This window comes from Pseudorca crassidens, chromosome 3 (assembly GCF_039906515.1).
Source record: "Pseudorca crassidens isolate mPseCra1 chromosome 3, mPseCra1.hap1, whole genome shotgun sequence".
In the NCBI taxonomy this organism is placed as follows: domain Eukaryota; kingdom Metazoa; phylum Chordata; class Mammalia; order Artiodactyla; family Delphinidae; genus Pseudorca; species Pseudorca crassidens.
The window spans coordinates 144,924,528-144,945,860 of record NC_090298.1 but is presented as its reverse complement, the minus strand read 5'-3'; the positions used below and the strand labels follow the sequence as shown (position 1 = coordinate 144,945,860).

Below are 21,333 nucleotides of genomic sequence, written 5' to 3'. Positions count from 1 at the left end.
ATCTGGAACTCTTATACCCCTCCTCTAACTTCCAGACTGTTTGCACATCCAGTCCAGGTTCCTCTCAGACTGGCTGTAAAAACTTTTTGTCCTTGTCCCAGAAGCCTGGTCACTAGGACCGGTTTGATACAGATCAGTAAGATCCTGTTCCTCTAGGAATTTCCCTCACAGATGCCCTCACATACGTGCATGAGAATATACACCAAAGCATCATGTGTAGGAGCAAAAGACTGGAAACGAACTACATGCCCACCAGAAGAGGCAGAATAATGAATTACATGCATCCATACCATGGGTACCACACAGCCGTAACAAAGAGGCAGCTCCCTGCATACTAACAATGTGTCATTTCCAAGATAAAGTAAGGGCAAAAGGAAAGTATGGAACAGTTTGTTTAGTTAACCAGCTGGGGGTCAGGATCTGACACAGAACAAGGAAAATGACATAAGGGAAAATTCTTAGTTCATCCGAGGGTGGTTCATAACTAGTACCACTCGGGATGCAGAGGAAAGAGGCTAATTTCTTACACACAATGATCCCATGGGCCATTAAGGAAACTCCACTGAGAAAGGCTGGCCAGACCGTCTCTGAAGGACACAGGGGAAACTGATCATATCAGTTCCTGGAATGGAGAATTAGAAGACCCGGGGTAGGCGTGGAAAGAAGTCACTTACTACCCATCAGATACGTGGGTACTTTTGAATCTTTTGCCATGGACATGACTTAATCTGTTAAAATGAAAGCAAACCATTTTCAATAAGATTTTTTTTAAAGCTTATATGTATGAATTAATAATAATAATAATGCTGTTTGACCTTGGGCAAGGCTCATGGTGACTCCATTTCCCCGTAATTAAAATGGAAGGACCATCGGGGGAAGAGGACAGATTGCTGTTCTCATATCGCAGCGCCCACCACTGTGATCCAGTCCTGAGGGCCACTGCTGGATTTAAGCAGGGCTGTCTTCAGAGGTGTGGGATGTCACCATCCTGGGCCACGCCTGATTTGGGCACAAGCTCTAGATCCCAGCAACTGGAGCTTGCTGTTTACGCCATTTCCCAGGGAGCAGGGTCACAGTAGGCCCTGGCTCAAGGGGTCTAATTTTAAACACTGGGTTAAAAAAAAGGTCAGATCCTGGCTACCTCCAAGATGCATGCACTTTAGAAAGATGACCCTGAGTGCAGAGGCCAGGAAAGAGAAAATGATCTCTCTCTACTCCTCCCTCTCTCCCTCCTTCCACAAACTCCAGCAAGTGCCTATCTGCCAGGAGTGCCCAGCAGGGAGGAAGCAGTGACCTGGGGCAGTTCCCATTTCACCCTAAGTCAGGCATCTCAAAGCTGCCTGACCTCAAGAATCCCATCTGGGGGCATCAGTTCAAAATAGATCACTAGCCCCCAACCACGTGATTCTTAGGGATCTATTTGGATTTCTTATTTCACATGTGGTTTTCATATGTTTGGAGTTTTTTGTTTGTATATTTGTTTTATAATTTGTTTAGATCAGAATCCCAAATGAGATCTACACCTAGCGGTTGGTTGATATGGATCCAAATCTCCTGTACTCTGTTGATTTCCTCTCCATTTATTCATTTACTTACTTAGTTATTGTTTCTGTTTCCCTCTCTCTCTCCCTCTCTTCTTGCAATTTATCTGTAGAAGAAAGTCTATATCTATAGAAGGAGTCTATATCTATAGAGTCTCTCACATCTGAAGTTGGCTGACTGCATTCCCCAAGGTGCCACTTAACATGTTCCTCTGTCCCCTGTAGCTCCTGTAAATTGTTCAAATCCAGGGACCTGATCAGATTCCGGTTTGAGTTTAGGGCAAGACTACTTCCTGGGTGCCGCATGTCCTTCCATCAGGAGGCTCATACTCTCTCTTTGTGATGCGAGCAGCTGTAGCTGCCCAATTCATCCCTTAGGGGTTACCCAGTGATGACTCTCTAATTCTATCATTTTTTCCTACATTTTAAAGCACGTATAAGTCTATAAATAGAAACTTACCCTCATCAACCATTTGGTTACCCTAAGGTACCATCTGTATAGGAAAGGTAGAATTAATTATGATTCTTTCTCTTTCTTTAGGAGCTCAAATCCTTTTTGGTACAACAAATGTGTGCTGGCAGTAGGAGAAGGCACATCCTCTGAGCCTCTGTTGCCCCACCTGTAAAATGGGGATGCTGGTGAACTCACAGACTTATTCTGGTATGTGCAGAGAGTTCCGTTCTCCTGTCAAGGCTGTGTGCATGCAGGCTTTCTGTGAACTGCAGAACCGGGCACGCAGCAAGATTTTTCGGCCTCCTCCCACCCCTCGACCCAGCCTCCACCCCAAGCCCACTGCTGGAAGATGGCAGAAGCCATCAGGGCCTTCCCTTAGCCATGCACAAACTCCGTTTGCTGTGGGTGGCCCTCTCTGCGCCTGTTTCCTGTACGGTGAGGATGCTAGTGCCTTCCTGGGGCGGAGGGGGTGTGGTGCTTTGGGAACTACATGAGATAATGCAGCCAGGGGCCTGACGCCTGGGGAAACCCAGTAAGGGGTCCTCTCCCTGTTCTCCCAGCTCTCCCCCTTCAGGATACACACACACACACACCCCAGTGCGCGCGCGCGCGCGCACACACACACACACACACACACACACACACACACACCAGCGCGGTCACTAAGGGCGGCCCTATTGTTTGGCCACTTCCCCAGCCCGGAGGGGGCGGCTGGGAACGCGAGGCGACCCTTCCTGCTGGGCGCTGACTCGCCTGCGGAAGGAACAGAGCGTCTGGGCGCTGGTGCATTCCTCTCGTGCCGGGCCTAGCGCGCGCGCGCACGCACGCACGTCCGCACCTCCGGCGGCGTCCAGTCGCCCGGCCCCACAGCCCTGACGGCGTGATTCGGCTCCTGACCTGATTGGGGACGGGGCTCCCATGCGGGCCGGGACGGAGGCACCAGCTTCCCTGAAACTTCCCGCCCCGTCTGGGTGGGCTCAGTTGCCCATTCGACGGCTGAGCAAAGTGGAGGCCAGAGGCAGCCAGGATGCCTCGGGCAAATAGGGCAGAACCCGGGCCCTTGAAAATATGCATTTTCAAACTATTTTCTAACTACCTACTATTCCCAAGATTTGATATCTCCCCCCTACCTGCCTCCCATCACCTCTACCCAGGTGCCCCGCTGTGCAGCCTGCAAGGGGTGGCCTGAGGACCACTCAGACAGTGGATTTACGTGACCAGGTCTTGCCACCCCGAAAGGGACAAGCAGTGGGGAACAGAGCCATCACTTCCTGAGCACCTACTAGTGTCAGGCCTCCTGTAATGACAGTCTCTCAATTAACCCTCATGACAACTTGACCAAATAGATATTATTTATCCCAAGTTAAGTGTCTGGCTAGGAAGTGACTGAACCCTGGTTTTCTTGGGTCCAAAACCATCCTTTTTCCAGGCAACATAATTGGGGGACTCAGGCCCCAGAACAGCAGAATTCAGACCCTGGCGCCCTTACTCAGCTCCCTGTTCTGCAATGGGCAAGTTGCTTCACCTCAGTTTCCTCATGTGTAAAATGGAGATGATAACAGTGCCTACCGTATAGGGTGATGGTGAACATTCTGGAAGATGATGCAGGTGGTTTTCTTATTCTTATTAATTTCACTTCTAGAACTAAAAGGGGCTGAAATGGAGTTCAGGTCACCAACTGTCCCATTTTGTCTGGGTCTGAAGGGTGTCCTGGATGCCAGACTTTCAGTGCTCAAACAGGGACACCCTAGGCAAACCGGCAGGGATGGTCAGCCATCATGACACTGGTGTTTTTAAAAGTCCATACTCCTCTCCAAAGGGTAGGAAAATGGCCATTTCATGCTCTCAGTGCTGGTGAATTATCCCAGAAACCCTCAGGCCTCAAGCCCTTTGTCCTGGTCTCCCTACTGTGCCCTTGCATAGCCAAAGAGAAACCAGACATTCTCAACATGAAAATTTTCCACATCCTTCAGGGCAATCTTCTAGTGCCAGAAATAGCAGGATTTGGGAATCAGCCCAGGCCACTAAAAATAGCTCCCACAGCCCCCTGGAAGGCCTGCACCATCTGGGCCCCAGGTGGCCTGCCACCCAGCGAGCTGCCTGATCCAGCCAGCACCTTAAATGACCATGAGCTCTACTGGTCCTGCCGACCAAGGGCAGCGGACACAAAAAAGGCCAGGACCAACCTGGCCTGCCACCCAGAGATGTTCCTTCCTCTACCCCATGGCATGTCCTTCCCCTCCATCCAGACAAGACAGCACATCGCCTGCGTTCACACCTGGACAGTCATACGAGGGCCTCAGTGGTGCTCACACAAGCAGGGACACATACTGCCCCCTCCCTGCCCACCTACCTCAATGCACACTTCAGCACACACAAAACAGCCACACGCATACACACCAAGCGTCTATTTTCACTACTCAATTGTCTCTACATTCTTAATTAAGGCAGTGTTTCCAAATCTTTAATACCTTTGCTTCGATTTCTCTACAACCCCTCCACCTGGCAAATGCTAAGAAGATTTTTGCTTTTTGCTATTGGTACCCGGGGTTAAAAAAGAAAGAAAAAAAAAGGATGAATATGCATTTTCAAGCTATTTTCTAACTACCTACTATTCCCAAGATTTGATATCTCCCCCCTACCTGCCTCCCATCAAGTCAGTGAGAGTCCAAGGCCAACAGAGAGAGAGGACGCCTGGGGACACTTGTGGGCATCCCCTCCAGATTCCTGCCCAGCCTCCCAGCCTGAGCCTCACAGCCCTGGTCTAAGGTGGGAGCAGGAAGCAAAGGTGCTCTGCCTGGAGAGGGTCCAGGGCTGGAGGCTGGTACACCTGGGGCATCGCCACATGCTGGAGCAGACACACCGACTGGTGTGCTGCTGCCCATATCCCACCCTGGCCTGCTTGCCTGCCCATATCCCACCCTGGCCTGCTTGCCTGCTTTCTGGGAGGGAAACAGAAGCAGGAGGAGGGGCTTCCCTGGTGGCGCAGTGGTTGAGAGTCCGCCTGCCGATGCAGGGGACACGGGTTCGTGCCCCGGTCTGGGAAGATCCCACATGCCGTGGAGCGGCTGGGCCCGTGAGCCATGGCCGCTGAGCCTGCGCGTCCGGAGCCTGTGCTCCGCAGCGGGAGAGGCCATGGCAGTGAGAGACCCGCGTACCGAAAAAAAAAAAAAAAAAAAAAAGCAGGAGGAGTGTGTTCCGGAAACAGCCCTCCAAGGAGTGGAGCCCACATCTTTGTTCTGTGGAAAAGCAGAGGAAGGAGAGCTGCCTGCCAGGGTTTGACAAGCCCCGAGCGCTGAGGCAGGAAGTCGAGTCCCAGTTGGGCTCCCCCAACCCCACTCCCACTCTAGCCTGAACCCTGGTTCCAGAGGCCTTGCTCTTAACTGCTCTGCCAGGGACCAGACTACTTGAGGCCATGGAGGCCATGGAAAGAGTTGGGTTTTATTCCGGATATGATAGGAAGCCCCTGGAAGGGTCTAAGCAGAAGTATGCCTTCAGGTATTAGTTAGAATTAAGTTCAGGTGCAAGAAAAGCCCAGCATAACAGTGGCTTAAACAACATAGGAATATAGAAATATAGTTTTCTCTCACACAGAAAAGCCCACCAGAGACAAGCCACAGACTGGGAGAAAATAGTTCTGAAAGACACAACTGATAAAGGACTGTTATCCAAAATACTCAAATATCAACAGTAAGAAAACAACCTGATTTTTTAAATGGGCAAAAGACCTGAACAGAAGAAGATAGATATAAAAATGGCAAATAGGGGACTTCGCTGGTGGCGCAGTGGTTAAGAATCTGTCTGCCAATGCAGGGGTCACGGGTTCGATCCCTGGTCCAGGAAGATCCCACATGCTGCGGAGCAGCTAAACCCACGCGCCACAACTACTGAAGCCGGCGTGCCTAGAGCCTGTGCTCCGCAGCAAGAGAAGCCACCGCGATGAGAAGCCCACGCACCGCAATGAAGAGTAGCCCCCGCTCGCCACAACAAGCCCGTGGGCGGCAATGAAGACCCAATGCAGCCAAAAATAAATAAATTAATTAATTAATTAATTTTAAAAAAAGATGGCAAATAAGCACATGAAAAGATACCCAACATCATATGTCATTAGGGAATCGCAAGTTAAATTAAGTTACCAAAATAAGCTACAAGGATATATTGTAAAACACAGGAAATATAGTCAATATTTTTAACTAACTATAAATGGAGAATAACCTTAAAAATTGTGAATCACTCTATTGTACACCTGTAACTTATATAATACTGTACATCAACTGTACTTCAATTAAAAACAAAAACAAAGGGACCTCCCTGGTGGTCCAGTGGGTGAGACTCTGTGCTCCCAATGCATGGGGCCCGGGTTTGATCCTTGGTTGGGGAGCTGGATTCCTCATGCATGCCGCAACAAAGATCCTACATGCTGCCACTGAGACCCGGTGCAGCCAAAATAAATAAATAAATATTTTTTTAAAAACACACAAAATACCACTACATGCCTATTAGAATGGCCAAAATCCAAAACACTAACAATACCGGGACTTCCCTGGTGGTCCAGTGGTAAAGAATCTGCCTTCCAACGCAGGGGACACGGGTTCCATCCCTGGTCGGAGAACTAAGATCTCACGTGCCGCGGGGCAACTAAGCCCGTGCGCCACAGCTAGAGAAAAGCCCAAGCACCGCAAAGCAAGATCCTGAGTGCCGCAACTAAGACCCGACACAGTCAAAAATAAATAAATAAACAAATAAATATATTTTTTTAAAAAACCAAAACACTAACAATGCCAAATGCTGGCAAGGATATGAAGCAACAGGAACTCTCATTCATTTCTGGTGGGAAGGCAATGGTACAGCCACTTTGGAAGACAATTTGTCGGTCTCTTACAAAACTAAACATGCTCTTACAATAAAATCCAACAATCATTCTCTTTGCTATTTACCTAAAGAAGCTGAAAGCTTATATCCATAAAACGTAGATCAGCCTTATTCATAATTATGTATAATATTATTTATGAATAATATTTATCATTCATTTACAAATGAATTATATTTGTAGTTTATGAATTTATTCATAATTGCCAAACGTTGGAAGCAACCAAGATGTCCCTGAGTAGATGAAAGGATAAATAAATGGTGGTACATCAGACAATGGATTTAAACCATCTAGACATGAAGGAAATTTAAATGCTTATTAGTAAGTGAAAGAAGCCAGTGTGAAAAAGCTACATCCTGTATAATCAAAAATGACATTCTAGGGACTTCCCTGATGGTGCCGTGGTTAAGTGTCCGCCTGCCAATGCAGGGGATATGGGTTCGAGCTCTGGTGCAGGAAGATCCCACATGCCGCGGAGCAGCTAAGCCCGTGCGCCACAGCTACTGAGCCTACGCTCTGGAGCCTGCGCTCTAGAGCCGGTGCTCCACAGCAAGAGAAGCCACTGCAATGAGAGGCCCACGCACCGCAAAAAAGAGTAGCCCCCACTCTGGCAGCTAGAGAAAGCCCGCGTGCAGCGACGAAGACCCAACGCAGCCAAAAATAAATAAATAAATTTATTAAAAAAAAAAAATGACATTCTAGAAAAGGTTAAACTGTAGAGACAGTAAAAAGATCAGTGGTTTACAAGGGTTGGGGGTAGGGGGAGGGATGAATAGGTAGAACACAGGATTTTTAAAGGAGTGATACTACTCTGTAAGATACTATAATGGTGGATATGTCATTATACATTTATCCAGACCCGTAGAATGTACAAAACCGAGGGTGATCCCTAATGTGAGCTGTGGACTTTGGGTGACAATGCTGTATCATCACTGTTACAAATGTCCCAGTATGGGGCTGTAGGTTGATAGTGGGGGAGGTTGGGCCCGTATGGGGAAGGAGGTATATGGGAACTCTCTATGCTTTCCACTCAGTTTTTCTGTGAATTTAAAACGGCTTTAAAAAATAAAATCTATTTAAGAAAAATTTAATTACTGATACAGACAACAATATGGACTAATCTAAAAAAAATTATGCTGATTGAAAAAATGCAGACACAACAGAAAGAATACAACATGACTCCATTTATAGGAAATCCAGAAATCACAATTTTAATCTATGGTGACAGAAAGCATGTCCCTAGGTAGGGATTGATCGGGAAGAAGCACGAGGGAATTTTTGATGATGGATACGCTCTATAGTTTGGCTGTGTTGGTAGGTATAATACATTCTGCATACATTTGTTAAAATTTGAATATACACATAAAACTATATAGATTTGTCAAAAATCATTACATCATAAGGTTAAAATAGGTGTTTATTGAGGTAAAATGTATCTCAATAAAGTTAGAAAAAAGGGGGGAAAAATCCCACCAGGGCTTATTGCTGTGCTCCATGAAATCCTTGTCAGAAGCATGAAGGCCTGAGAATTCCTTCCTACTTGCAAACTAACAAGTAAGCTGACCACAGTTTCATAGATGCTTGCAGAAGACACAGGACAAGGGACTTTATTACAGCACAGCGGGCAGCATGAGGTTCATATTTGCACTGGTTCCCCTTGCCCCCCAAGTTCCATGGGGCCAGTGCAGTAGGCCCAGGTGGATGCTGTGCACACAGTAGGTTTGTGTCAGAGCTAAGGCACACTGGGTTTAGGAAAATCCTAATCTTCTAAGATGCTGCTAGCAAATCTAGCCAACATTTGCCCTGGAAAATAACATTATCTCTATTATCCTGCTCAGGAAACAAATCTGTTCTCTGTTCCAGAAGACACGATCTTAGTTTCCCCAGGCTATTTGCCTTAAAACAACTCTTGAAAAGAAATAATTTCATTTAAAAGATGTCACAAAAGTTGTAAAAATGCCACGGAGAATTATCTCCCAACAGTCCTCAGGGACCAAGACTCCTTCTATCTTGCTGCTCTGCCATCATTCCCAGTATTGCTTCATGGTTTTAAATAGCTGCCTCAGCTCCAGCCATCACACCAGTATTCCAGACAACAAGAAGAAGGAAAGGGGGAAGAAAAGAAATCCCCTTCTCTTTAACGACACTCTCTGGAAGTTGCACACACCTTAGGCCTGACTTATCCAAATGGCCACACCTGGCTGCGAGGGAGGGAACTGTAAGACACATACCTAACTAAAAATCTATTACTAAAGAAGAAAGGAAAACCAAATACTAGTGGCAACCAGCTATCTATGTCCTAGACAGTTTAATCATGGTCTGTGTATTTACTGAAAGCGCTGAGGATACAAGGATACATAAAGCCCCTTCCCAGGAGCCCTGGGGGCGTGGGGAGCCTCATCTAGTAGTCATCATCAGTACTTTCCGCCTTCTCCAAACTTAAAGAGCGATGGTGGGCCCCAGAATGAGGGCAGGGCTCACCCTTATCTTGCTTGGTGCAGTGGAAAGACCTTGCCGGACTTGGGCCTTGGACACTGAGTTCAGCCCAACTTGTGGCTCTAAGCAAATCCTCTACTTTTCCAGGCCTCAGTTACTACTCCTTGTGACATGGCAATAATAATAAGCCCTGATGAAGAGGCCAGATGAGAGCATTAAATAAACCACATACGGAAAGCAATAGTCATAGTAGGAGCTCAATAAATGAGACTTCCTTTATCTTTCTTTTCTGACCCTGAGCTATCATGGCTATATTGGGCACTAGCTCTGGCCAGAGATATCAGAAATAAAGTTGTCCCCAGTCTCTCATAGAACTTATAGTAGGATGAGCAATGGCCCGAGTGAAACTCAGGTCTTGCCTCTTCAAGGGCTGCAGGGCCCTTCAAACCAGAGAAGCAGCTCATAGTAGAATAACCAGGGTTGAATGCTGTGCCCTGTCATGTCCAAAGTCAATGTGAGTGGGAGCCTGAATGGCTGACTCTGGGCCGTAGGGACAAGGTAGTCATAATCGTGTTATCTCATCTTCTTGGGACACTGTACTCTCTGCAGTTTTCGGGTCCATGATGAGAACAGCCTAAAGAATTCATCCAATGAGAATATGGAGAGGAAGCCAGGGTCCAAGCTAGTGCTTTTCAGTCTTTCTTCCTCGAGGGTCATGTCCTTGGCCTCACTCAGTGCCCCACAGAGCCCACTCTTTTAGATGCCCAACACAGGGGGCGCGGGGCTCTGGTCCATTTTGCGTAAGAGCAGGATAGTCGTGCGGACTCTCGTGAGGACTCTTGAGAATTCACCCCTAGGGCAAGTAGTTTGGGCCTGGGACAAGTCCTAGGGTCCTTCTTCTTTCCATAAAATCTAGTAAACAACAATAAATTGGCTTCAGACCATTCTTCATCCCCCTGAGGACAGGAGTCCTTTCTGTGTCATGTCCCCAGAATTCCAGGGCTCAAGAGTCACCCCCTGCAGAAAGCCTTTTCTTCTTTTTCCTCCCCTCTATCCACTCCTCCCTGCACCTCCCCACTCCCTTGTCCAGTCCACACCTTGCCACCAGCTCCCAGACCACCGCACTAAAATCCTGGGTCAAGACATCAGTCTCCACCATTTGCTGGGAGAGCCCAAGGTCAGGGATCGTATCTTGTCCATTCCTGTGCGTCCAGTGTCCAGTGCAGGGCCTGGCACCAGTTAGAGCTCAGAAGGGGCTGCTTTTATGACTGGACTGCTTTTATGTCAACCAGTACCATCTGCCTTAGCCTCTACAGTGTCATCCACAATAAATACCAAGCCCCAGCCCCCCACCTGCCACTGCCATGAGGTTCTATCAGGCTGGCAATATCCTAGAATAAGGCCCCTCAAGAGTCCCAAATAGTCCTTCATTCACTCAACCATTACTTCCCCAACTAGAAGCCAAGCCTTACGCTGGGACACAGAAAAGGGCACGATCCTGCCCTTAGTGGCTCACAGTCTGGTCGGGGAGTCGGATGTCCTCTTCCCCTCCTCCCCTCCCTCCTGCTCTCGCTGCTGGCCTCCCTTTCTTTGTTCCTTCCATATGTACATATTGAGCAACAGACAGACAACTAAACAGAGTGACAAGTGCCAGGAAGGTGCTGTTGAGAGCTCTGTGGGGGAGAATCCCCAGTGGTCACTGGAGCCCTTGACAAAGGACATTTCCAGGAGATTCAGTATAGAGATCTAACCCTCCTGCTAGATGAGAAGCTGTGAGTCATAAGCCCCAAGCAGCCCTACAGACTTCCCCATGAATCACCCACTGCCCCATTCTCCTAATTAGAGGCACACGCCATGGGGAATTCTCTTTGGATGAGAGGGAGGAAAGGCGGGGGAAAATGTGGGAGGATGGGGCTCAGAACGGAGCCCCTGAGGAACTTTTCCCACCGTTGTCCTTCCAGAGTCACAGCCCTGGTCCCAAGAAAGGAGCCCCAGGATAAGCAGGTTTTGGATAGCCAGGACCATCATGTTATTTCCTGATTACAAAGTGCTTTCATATGTTTTATTTCATTTGCACACCACTGTGTGTTACTGGAAATTCTCCAAGGGAAATTGCCTCATGTGGAAGGGAAAGAGGTTGGCTGAGCAGAAAAGAATCACTTCCCCCTAGCTGGAGCCCAGGACCCACCCAGAAAGGAGAGGAATTGTCCAGAGCCTTCAGAGTTCTCTCATTTATGCATCACATTTACTGAGTTCTCACTACATGCCAGGCACTGTTCTAAGGGCAGGAGATCCCACAGTGAACAAGACAGACAAGGTCCTTGCCCTCAAGGCCTTCTGTTCCAGTGGGGAAATAGACCACACGCAAATAAGTAAGTGTTAGGCGGTGATAAGTGCTCTGTTGAGAAGTGAAGCAGAGAAAGGGATATGGGGTGGCCAGGGTTGGGGCAGGGTGGTTCTAGTTTAAGTGGGGTGGTGGTCAGGAAGTGGCCCATTGAAGAGATGACTTTTGAACTGAGAGCTGAAGGAAATGAGGAAGCCAGACGCAGGGATCTAAAGGGAGATTGGTCTGGGCGGAGGGAAGAGAACGGGTCCCTGAAGCAAAAGTGAACTCTGCCTATGCTAGGAAGAGATGAGTGAAGGGGAAGAGTGGCAGAAGATGTGGTCAGAGATGTATCAGCCAAACAAGTGACGTCAGGTTTTGTAGCCTTTGTAAAGACTTGGCCTTTTATTATGAGTGAGGTGGGTGCCATGGAGGGTAGGGGTAGAGGAGAAAAAGAAACCTCATGTGTTAGAAGTTTCACTCTGGGTTTTTAAAAGTCTAAATAACTCCCTTCCAGTCATGGCAGACCACATCGTCCAGAACCACTCTACTGCTGAGGACTAGAAAAGTTGGACAAAATACTTTTAAACATTTCAGTTTGAAGACATTCAAGTGGTAAAAGGGCAGTGAGGAACTGTGGGATCAAGAGCTGGAAGAGGAAAACCCAGAGGGATGAGCATAGCATTGGGTGCCTCTTTTCCCCGAAGGGCTATCTGCCAATTCTGAAATGAGAAGCTGAATGGCTAACAACTTGAGCAGAGGTTTTAACTGACTCATGAGTATCATGGGACAAATATTAGAGTTCAGGGCACACCAGGAAGGAATCTGGTATACGCCTAGGCTTTCTCGTATATTATCCCAAAAAGTAATACAGGCTGGGGGGCTTGGAAAACCCCCAAACTTTTAGTTGCAACTACTAAAGAATACATCTTTAGAAGAAGACTGTAGCAGTCATCACAGGGTCTAAAGCCCAGCTTCAAGTCCTCTCAAGCCATCTCTGTCTCTGTTTGGGTTAAGGTGATCTGGGATTCCTAGACCTCCAAGCCACCTAGAACAAAGTAAACCCTCTTGAGAAGAGGGTAAAACTGCCTTAAATAATCTCTAAAATTTTTCATACACAGTGCCTGTCACTCAATCAAAATAACCAGGCATATGAGGGAATAAAACATGATTTTACAAATATCAAAAGAAACCACAGGCAACAGATATAAACACAAGAGAATCTATATAGTTATTGGTCACAGACATTAAAATAGCTATGTTTTATACGTGAAAGTATCAAAATGGAGAAATAATAACAGAATTTTCCAAGACTAATGAAAGACATCAAGCCACAGATTTGAAAAAAGCACAAATCTTAAGCAAGGTAAATAGGAAGAAAACTACAGAGACATTATAATAAAACTGCTTAAAAAAAAGATTGTAAAGCAATTATTCTCCAATAAAGATGTTTAAAAAATTTTTTTAAATAAATTAATTTTAAAAAAAGAGAGAGAGAGAGAAAGAGAAAATCCAAAGCAACCAGGGAAAAAAGACAGATTACCCTCAGAGGGACAACACTAAGTTAGTAAGCTGACTTCTCAAAAGACACTACAAAATTGAGAAGACAATGTCTTCAAAATGGTTGAAGAAATAAGGTTGAAACTGGAATTCTTTGCCCAGTGAAAACATTTTTCAATAATGAAAGTAAATTAAAATATTTGTAGGGGAGCAAAAGCTGAACTTGTCATCAAAGGTGTGTACTATAGGCAACACTAAAAGGGTAGCTTTGGCTTTTGGTGGCCAATAGACTGAGAGGGACAGTGCAGAAACAAGAACAGCCCTGAGGCTACTACAGTAACATAGGCAACTTCTGATGGTGGCTGGACCAGAGAGGAGGTTTTGGAAGTGATGAGAAGTGGGTCTATTTTGAAAATGGTTATGTTTTGAAAATGGACCTGTCTCAATTTGCTGATGAATCAAATACAGGTTATGAGAAAATGAGAGGAGTCAAGGATGGCTCCATAGTTCTTGACCTGAGCTAAGGGAAGAATGAAGTTGCCATTAACCAAGATGGGAAGAGCACAGATGGAGCTGGTTTGGGGGTAAATCAAAGGTTTATTTTTGGAATTGCCAAATTTGGAAGTCTATTTGATAAAGACATGGATATGTCAAGGAGGTTATTGGATATACAAGTCCGCAGTTAGGGGAGAGGTCTGGAGTAAAGATTAAAATTTGTTTCCTTTCTAAAATCTTTACTTTATGATGATGATGGTGGTAGTGGTAGTGGTGATGATAATAATTATGGTTAAAGTGGTTAATGCTTATTGTTTATTGTGCGTTGAGTACTGTGCAAAATATTTTGTGTATGTTATTTCATTTAATATTAACAACTACCATGTAAAGCAAATACTTTCATCACTCCCTTTTTAGAGATATGAAAACTGAGGCTTTGAGTGGAGAAGTAATCTACCCAAGGGCATACAGTTATTACTTGTTGAGGCATTTGGAACAAAGTCCCAGAATTTTGGTGGTATTATTCGAACATCTACTGAGGACTTTCTAGGGGACAGTCACTCACTCCTTTATAAAGAAGACATATGTAAGTACCTGCTGCTCCCTAACCCTTGGGATAAGTCCTGGGGCCCAGAGATGGGGCAAGACAACTCACTTCTCCCTGTTTCCTTTCACCAGGACACTCTGGGGAGGCGTGCCGCTGCTCAGGTGGCATAATGCGGACAATGAGCCTTTCCAAAGCCTCTCCGATGAGCCCAGAGGCCTTTCATTTAATTCTTAAAAAGCCTTTGAAGGTCAGAGGTTATTGGCCCATATTACAGATGGGGAAACTGAGGCTTAGAGTTTGGTAACTTACCCACAGTAAGTCACAGAGCTAACAAGTGGCAGAAGCAGATCTTGAACTCAGGTCTAGCTGGCTCCAAGTCAAGTGCTCTACCAGTCCACAAAGATCCCTCTCAAACGTCAAGTCTTTAGTGCCCTCCTGGCCTGGAACCCTCTTCCCAGCTTACCTCTCAAATAGGCAACTGGGCTGTATCACTCAGGTCTTAGCTTCTCCAGTCACCCCATCAGAGAGGCCTCCCTGATCACCAAAATCTAAAGGACCCCCCCTTTAATATCTCACCTTCAGAGCCTTCATTCTTATCTTATTTCTTAATTATTTATTTACACACCCCAACAGCACCACTGTTAGCTACTGGAGGATAGAAACTTTGAAAAAAACGTAAAAAAAAAAAAAGAATATGAACTTTGTCTAACACCAAAGCATCCCTGGGCCTATAGAGAGTCAATAAATATTTGTTGAATGAATGAATGAACGAATGAATGGACTGCTGCTTAGCCTAAAAAGCCACAGTCAAGAAAAAGGTGGTTCTACCGTATTTCCCTTAGCAGAGCACAGTTGTGTGCACTGTGGCGCTAGCAACCGGCATACCCTCTGTTCGCCGAAGGATGAGGACACCTCCTGAGCCGATAAAGGGGAGCAGAGGCTTGGCTGGACCCAGAGGCTGTTCTCCAACAGGTTTGCCCTGCTGGGCCCCAGGAAAGTCCCCATAAGTGGTCAGCCCTCCCACCTGCTCCCCAGAATGCAGCCTGCGGAGAAAAATAGCCCCGGGTGACCTGGATCCACCCGTTGAGGTGTGGGAAACCTGAGCTCGGCCCGCGCGACCTCGGCTTTGTTTGCCTCTGTGTATGGCAACCAGAAACCACCGAGCCTGCAGTTCTCAGAGGCCGCCTCCCGCACCCCGCACCCCCCTTTATGTTAATCTCCTAAACTGATTTGTCAGCAGCAGGAAGTGACATGACAGCTTTCCTCACAAAAGGGAAACTCCTCCGCGTTTCCATGGGGATGGAGGCTACTGTAGGATCACAGATTTATATAATCTTAAAGGGGTACACGCAATGATGTCATCCACCAGGGGCCAGGGGAGGGAGGGAGGGAGGGAAATGGAGGCCGGAGGCTGCAAGTTCAAGGCCAATTAGCTGCGATTTGCAAAATTCCAAGGAAAAGAGAGGATGCAGTGGAAGCACTTGGGGTTGCTAGTCTTCTAATGGAATAATGGGTGTCTGGAAACCACCGAAAAGCATAAAGTATGCATTGATGCATATTCTACGTACTAGAATTAGAGGGCTGGGAGGAAGCTTACCCATTAGATCCACTGCAAGGTGGTCATTTTATGGGTGGGAAAACTGAGACCCAAGAACCGCTAGAGGTCATTAGGAGAGGGGAAAGAGACCTGAATGTTTCTCCAGTGCCCACAACATGCCAGGCACTTCTACATTCATGAGCACATTTCCTCCTCACAAGTGAAGTAGGTTTTATTATCTTCATTTTACAGATGAGGAAACCGAGGCCCATAGGGATAAATGGCTTTTCCACCTTGATATTATGGGGTAAAACCATGCTGACGTCTGGTTAGCTACAAAGCTCATCTTTTCCTCACTCCCACGAGCTGTCTTTTGGACTGAACTAGGGCTTTCTTCCCCAGTCTTCTTACAGACCCATGTTCCCAACTTTGCAGTGCCGTTTACTTGCTGTATGACCTTGAGCTACAATTAGAGGGTTGTCGCTTCACCTCTCTGAGCCTCAGTTTCCTCCTCTGTAAAATGGATGTTGCTTTAAAAGTTAAATTGGATCATCTGGAAAGCACTTAGCACAGTGGCTGGCACAGGGCGCTAACTCTAAAATTGACAGCTGTTATTACATTATCAGTATTAAATGATCGAGTTGTCCCTATGTCAATCTCCCAACTGAGAAACAACATTTTAATAGTTTAAGCATCTTTCTTCTCATCTTAGGCACTTTTTTCCTTCCTAAGAAAAGCAGTTTCAGGCCAAAACTGACATCTTCTGGAGGGCCTGAGACCAGGAATCGGATGCATGGGGAGGAGGGGTTATCACCCTGGCTCTCCAGGGCTGGCAGGAGGTTAAGTAGCTTGTGCTGGGAGAAGTCAGTGAATTGTTTTCACTGGCGGCTCCCTTAGGCAGCCACTGTATTTTTCCACTGTGTGGATCACAGTGGAGATTAATGTTGGTCCAGCCAGTGCCTGCCAAGCAGAAAGTGATGGCCCGAGCCCACGGGGATGTCAGCCATGGCATCTGCCACGGACCCGAAGTCGCTGGTACATTTCCACGAAGGGAGATATTTGCAAGAGTAGATTTCTAGGGTTTGATAAAAACACTGGGTATGGTTTGTTTTGAAAGGCGTGAACATACTTGTCATTGGAAGCCTGGCCGAGGAAATGAATTTGCCAGCCCGGGGTAAGTTCTTAGAACATGGAACACAGGGATCTTTCAGGCCCTGGGAGTCAGGTGGTGCATGGTGAACCAGTGCAGAAAGGTCAAGGCCTTGAACGATGGGGCTGGACCAGGACCACTACTCAGAGCACCCCTAGAAAAGTAAAGTAAGATTTTCGCTTTTCTGCTTCCTACAGCACTTTGTCCAGAAACAAGTAAAGGAATGCAGGGGCTAAGGGGCCAGCAACCCAGGAGCGTCACTGTTATTTAGTTCAACATTAAAGACTGGATTATGGGTTGGTAGTTAATTACACCTCTGCATTGGCCTGTTTGGCAAGACAGAGTGAAGATCGAGACTATTGCCCTAGAGCAAGTCAGATTTAATTGTCTATCTTCTTCAACGAAATTATGAAAGCAGGGCAGCAAGTGACCGGAAGGAGGCAGCCACCAAAAATGATGGGTACGTGTGCAGAGATGCCTAGGGGATGTGCTCCGAAACAATAATGGTCAGGTTGGGGGTGGGGATTTCTGGTGACTGGTCTACACTGTATTTGCTTATAGTGCTTGGTATTCTTTTCACAAAAAATAAAGGTCTTTTCAAAGGCAAAAAAAAAAAAGCACACATGAGAAGCAAGAGATAAAGCACAAAGCACATAGAATTAGGAAACAAAACAGATGTAGGGCCCAATTCCCCGACTTGTGCCACTTAGCTATGTTGGGTCTCACCATCTTCATTTGCAGATCTTGCTGAGCTGTTCTAGGGTCAGTTAGCACACCCTGCCTTGCACATAGTGGAAACACATTTATAGCAAATGTGTTGAAAAACTATCATCCTCATCCCTTCAGCAGAGATCAGGGAGGGGAGGGAGGCTTTTTATGGTATCCTGGGGAAGTTATTAAATGGAAAAAGCAACCAAGTCAATGGCTACTTCCTAGTTTTGGCTCTGGGGACACTTGAGGGAGACATGATGGGAAGATACATAGGTGGACACTTGAATCCAATACCAAGAGCTCAGCTCCAGCACCTATGTTTTTTTGTTTGTTTTTTTATGATTGATCACACTTCTCTACCATCCTTGCAACCCAGCCATCTTGTGGGACTGAGGGGCCACCGAAGAGTATGGGATCAGATGCCAACACACATTCTGGAAGACCCTGTTCTCCCCTATTTCAGTGGTGGGAGAGGGATCAGTGGGGCTGCCCAAGAAATAAAGCATCAAGTTTTCAATAGAAAGGCCATAATTTATTCTGTTGTATAAAAAAGTCATCCTTACGTAACAAAATGTCTTCTTAGAAGAAGAAATATATTATTTCAGGTCATAAATAATCAGCAAACATACAACTGTTGGCAACTTAAAAACAAAACAAAACAAAACCAACACTGGTGCTTTCCATCAGTGCTGAAAACAAACCTGCTTGGGCTGTATTTACAGGATATTACAGTACTCACAACAGAAAATTGAGGTATTTGGTTCTTCTAGGAGTAGACACTGACATTTGTGAAGGTGGACCACCTACACAAAAATAAATAAAATAAGGTATATTCTCATATGTATATGTGTCGTCGGGAATGGTAATACTGGTAGGTATGTCAAGCATGAAAGTGTCTTCAGAAAACAGGGACAAGCAAAAAGAAATCGACTCACACGCTGAGTCCTCTCTCTTCTGCCCCATTTTGTCATAGGGACTTTATGTACCCACTGTATGTTGGTCCCGAAACCTGCTGAGTTCAGCAAACGTCTTGGTGCTAAGTCATCACTACGACCACTCAGGAACCCAGTGGAACTCGGGTGAAATTAAATAAATAAGGACCAGCCCTCACAAGCTCCCTTCCCTGGAGTTACTGCATTTCCCCTTTCAGGAAGGAGCCTGGAGTCCTGCTGGGTTGGGAGGATCACCTCCTGTGGCCTTTCAGCAGCTGGGAGAAGTTGTAATGGGGCTCTGAAGGTAGCTCAATGCACTGTTCGTGGGGTGGACGGGGATGGAGACCGGGAAGTTGAAGACGGTGGTGGTGGAGGTGCCGCAGTCGAGCACAGCCATGGCGGGACTCCCCGCCTCTGCAGAGCAGTGCGGGGCCAGGACCTGGGACTCAAACTGCAGCAGCTGGCCCATGAAGCTGAAGTTGGGAGAGATGATGCTCCTCCTCTGCTTCACAAACTCAAAGGCCTCATCCAGCTTGACTCGGTTAGTCCTCATGAGGTAAGCGAGGCAGATGGTGGCTGATCGGGAAATGCCCGCCTGGCAGTGGACAAACACCCTTCCACCAGCGTTCTTGATGGAATCTGGAAAACAAAGTGCAGTCGGTTACTTGAGAGCCCAGGAGAACAACCCCAACCCCAGGAATAGGGTGTCTAAGAAATGTCACGTGTGTCCTGTCCAGAGATGGTCAATATCGCCTCATGCCATCACACGGACACTGTCTGTGGAGGCAGTGTGGAAAAGAACAGCAGGGCATTTAAACCCAGACCAGGCATCACCACTAAGCAGATTGCTATTGCACAAATCAACATCCTGAGATTCAGTTTGCTAATCTATAAAACGGGACATCGAATCTATATTTCTCAGAGATGCTACCCACACCAGACTGACATTAACGTCTAGAGGAAAGCTTAAAAGTATGTCACTCGGGTTCTTGCCATAGAGTTTAAGCTCAGTGACTAAAACGGAAGGAGTGAGGCAGAAGTCCCAGGCATCTGTTCCATTTACCTATGAAGTCAATTGCCTCGTTGAACCAGGAGCTGATGTCCGCCTTGTGGCTGTCCTCCACAGGGATGCTCTTGTACTGGTAGTGACCCTCAAAATGGTTGGGACAGTTGGCTGAGACGTTGATCAAGGCAGTGATGCCCAAGGCATCCAGCATATCCTTGCGAGAAGCATGATAGGCACTGCCCAGGTACAAAAAAGGCAGGATCTCCACTGGGCCACCCTGAAATCCAGAAATATCCAACACTTGTCAAGCTTTATTCAATGTCACTGCTGGTGCCCACACCCACAAAAACTCCCTGCTGGAAAAGTCAGTTTCAACACTGGGTGAACTTTGTAGCACTGCTGTTAAGAGTATAAATAAATAGGGGACTAAACCCATTTGCCTAGGCAGGGCCAACAAGTTCATTTCTGTAGTGCCAACAATTAGAGACCCAGTTCCATCATACCACTTAACCATGGGATAAATAATATGCCCGTGTCCCCTGTTATAAATAGAGCTGCATGTCGCCTTCTATATTCTCACTAGCACTGCTCTTCCACCTTTGCCAGCTGTTCCTTCTCCCCTCGGGCACGGCTCCTCCCTACTAACCTGGTCGTAGAGTGGGGTGCTGCAGGAACTGCACCCGGATTCGGCGCTGTCGGGGACGCTAGTACTCAGGGGAAGGCTGAGCCCCATGGGGGTCGACTGTTTGCTGCACAGCTCCGGGCAGGAAGCAGAAAAAGCTTCATATCCTCCTGGGAATAAAAAGAGACATTTTTTTTCTGTTAGTACCGCCGAGACAGGGCACCTTCATACAACTCCCCCATCCACTAAGGCTGTAAGTTTATCCCGGAGAGGCCCAGGCGAGTCTTTTGTTCCTAGTGCCAAAGTCAACAAGTTCCCACAATGCGACTCAGGCGTCCAAGCGCTCCAGGTGGGGCAGCCCCCCAGGAGCTGAGGGCCAGGGGTCCCCGGGCAAGGCGGCAGGGGGCGTGCGGCCCGCCCCTGAGCACCCCCGACGGCGTACCTTTGAGCAAGAAGATTTGCGCACCGCGCGCCTCCCGGCAGAGCGCTCCGGCGGCCAGAGCCAGGGTGCCGTCGCGCTTGGCGCAGTCCAGGGCGGCGCTGCGCTCGTCCAGCAGCACCACGGCTTGGTAGGCGCCGGCCAGCAGGCGGCCGCGCAGCTCGGCGTTGGGCACGATGTGCTCCAGGCCCATGGCGCCCTTGGCCCGGCGCCGCACAATGGTGCTGAAGCGCACGTTGACCGAGCCGACGATGTGGCCGGCGTTGAAAGCGAAGAAGGAACGACAGTCCAACAGCAAGCACTGCGCCGCGCGCTCCCGCAGCAGCGTCCGCAGGCCTCCGGCGTCCAGGGAGCCCACTTCCATGACCATGGCCGGCCCCAGCGTCCCCAGCGTGCAAGTCCTCCTGTGCTCTTTGTCCTGGGAAGCCAAAAGTAGAGCGACGGCTTTCGAGGAAAAGCCCGACCCCGGTTTTCTTTGCGCCAAACCCCAAACTGCCTTTGGACTGAGCGAGGGGTCGTCGTGCGGGACTCTAGACCGCCTCGGTTTCCTTGCTGCTCTCCCAACTGCTCCTCCGGCCCGCCTAGTCCCTACAGCCCCGACGTCCTTCACAGCGAGCCTGACCCGGGTGAGCGCGTTTATATGTGGCCTCTCGGCTGGCAGGCGAGGCGGGGCGGGGAGGGGCGGGTCTCGCGCGCTCAGGGGGAGGGGGTTTGTTTGTTTGAATAGAGATCACGTGACCGGTGCGGTGACGTCACCCGCCCTGCCGGGC

General features: G+C 47.7%; 1 protein-coding gene and 1 long non-coding RNA gene across 2 annotated transcripts in view; one reads left to right on the top strand and one right to left on the bottom strand.

The window, feature by feature from the left end:
- The window catches only part of LOC137222105 (uncharacterized), a 40,814-nt gene that overhangs the window by 9,098 nt on the left and 10,383 nt on the right, over window positions 1-21,333 (top strand). The window contains exons 3-5 of the long non-coding RNA XR_010942328.1: window positions 2,083-2,202; window positions 14,037-14,205; window positions 17,196-21,189. This is a non-coding gene — a long non-coding RNA (uncharacterized lncRNA). The remainder of the gene's footprint in view (window positions 1-2,082; window positions 2,203-14,036; window positions 14,206-17,195; window positions 21,190-21,333) is intronic.
- Window positions 18,075-20,933, bottom strand: DUSP1 (dual specificity phosphatase 1). The gene is made up of 4 exons (XM_067732839.1): window positions 20,567-20,933; window positions 20,149-20,294; window positions 19,560-19,779; window positions 18,075-19,135 (listed from the first exon to the last, which is right to left on the bottom strand). Exons 1-4 carry the CDS (start codon window positions 20,931-20,933, stop codon window positions 18,765-18,767), a joined length of 1,104 nt encoding a protein of 367 aa, XP_067588940.1. The 3' UTR covers window positions 18,075-18,764.

What these genes read in the sequence shown, in the direction of transcription:
- DUSP1 (XM_067732839.1), bottom strand. Translation starts at nt 20,933, where the DNA reads ATGGTCATGGAAGTGGGCTCCCTGGACGCCGGAGGCCTGCGGACGCTG. An exon ending in GCACCCCACTCTACGACCAG is followed by an intron (nt 19,780 to 20,148) that starts GTTAGTAGGGAG and finishes TCTGGATTTCAG; the next exon opens with GGTGGCCCAGTGGAGATCCT. An exon ending in CGAGGCAATTGACTTCATAG is followed by an intron (nt 19,136 to 19,559) that starts GTAAATGGAACA and finishes TTTGTTTTCCAG; the next exon opens with ATTCCATCAAGAACGCTGGT.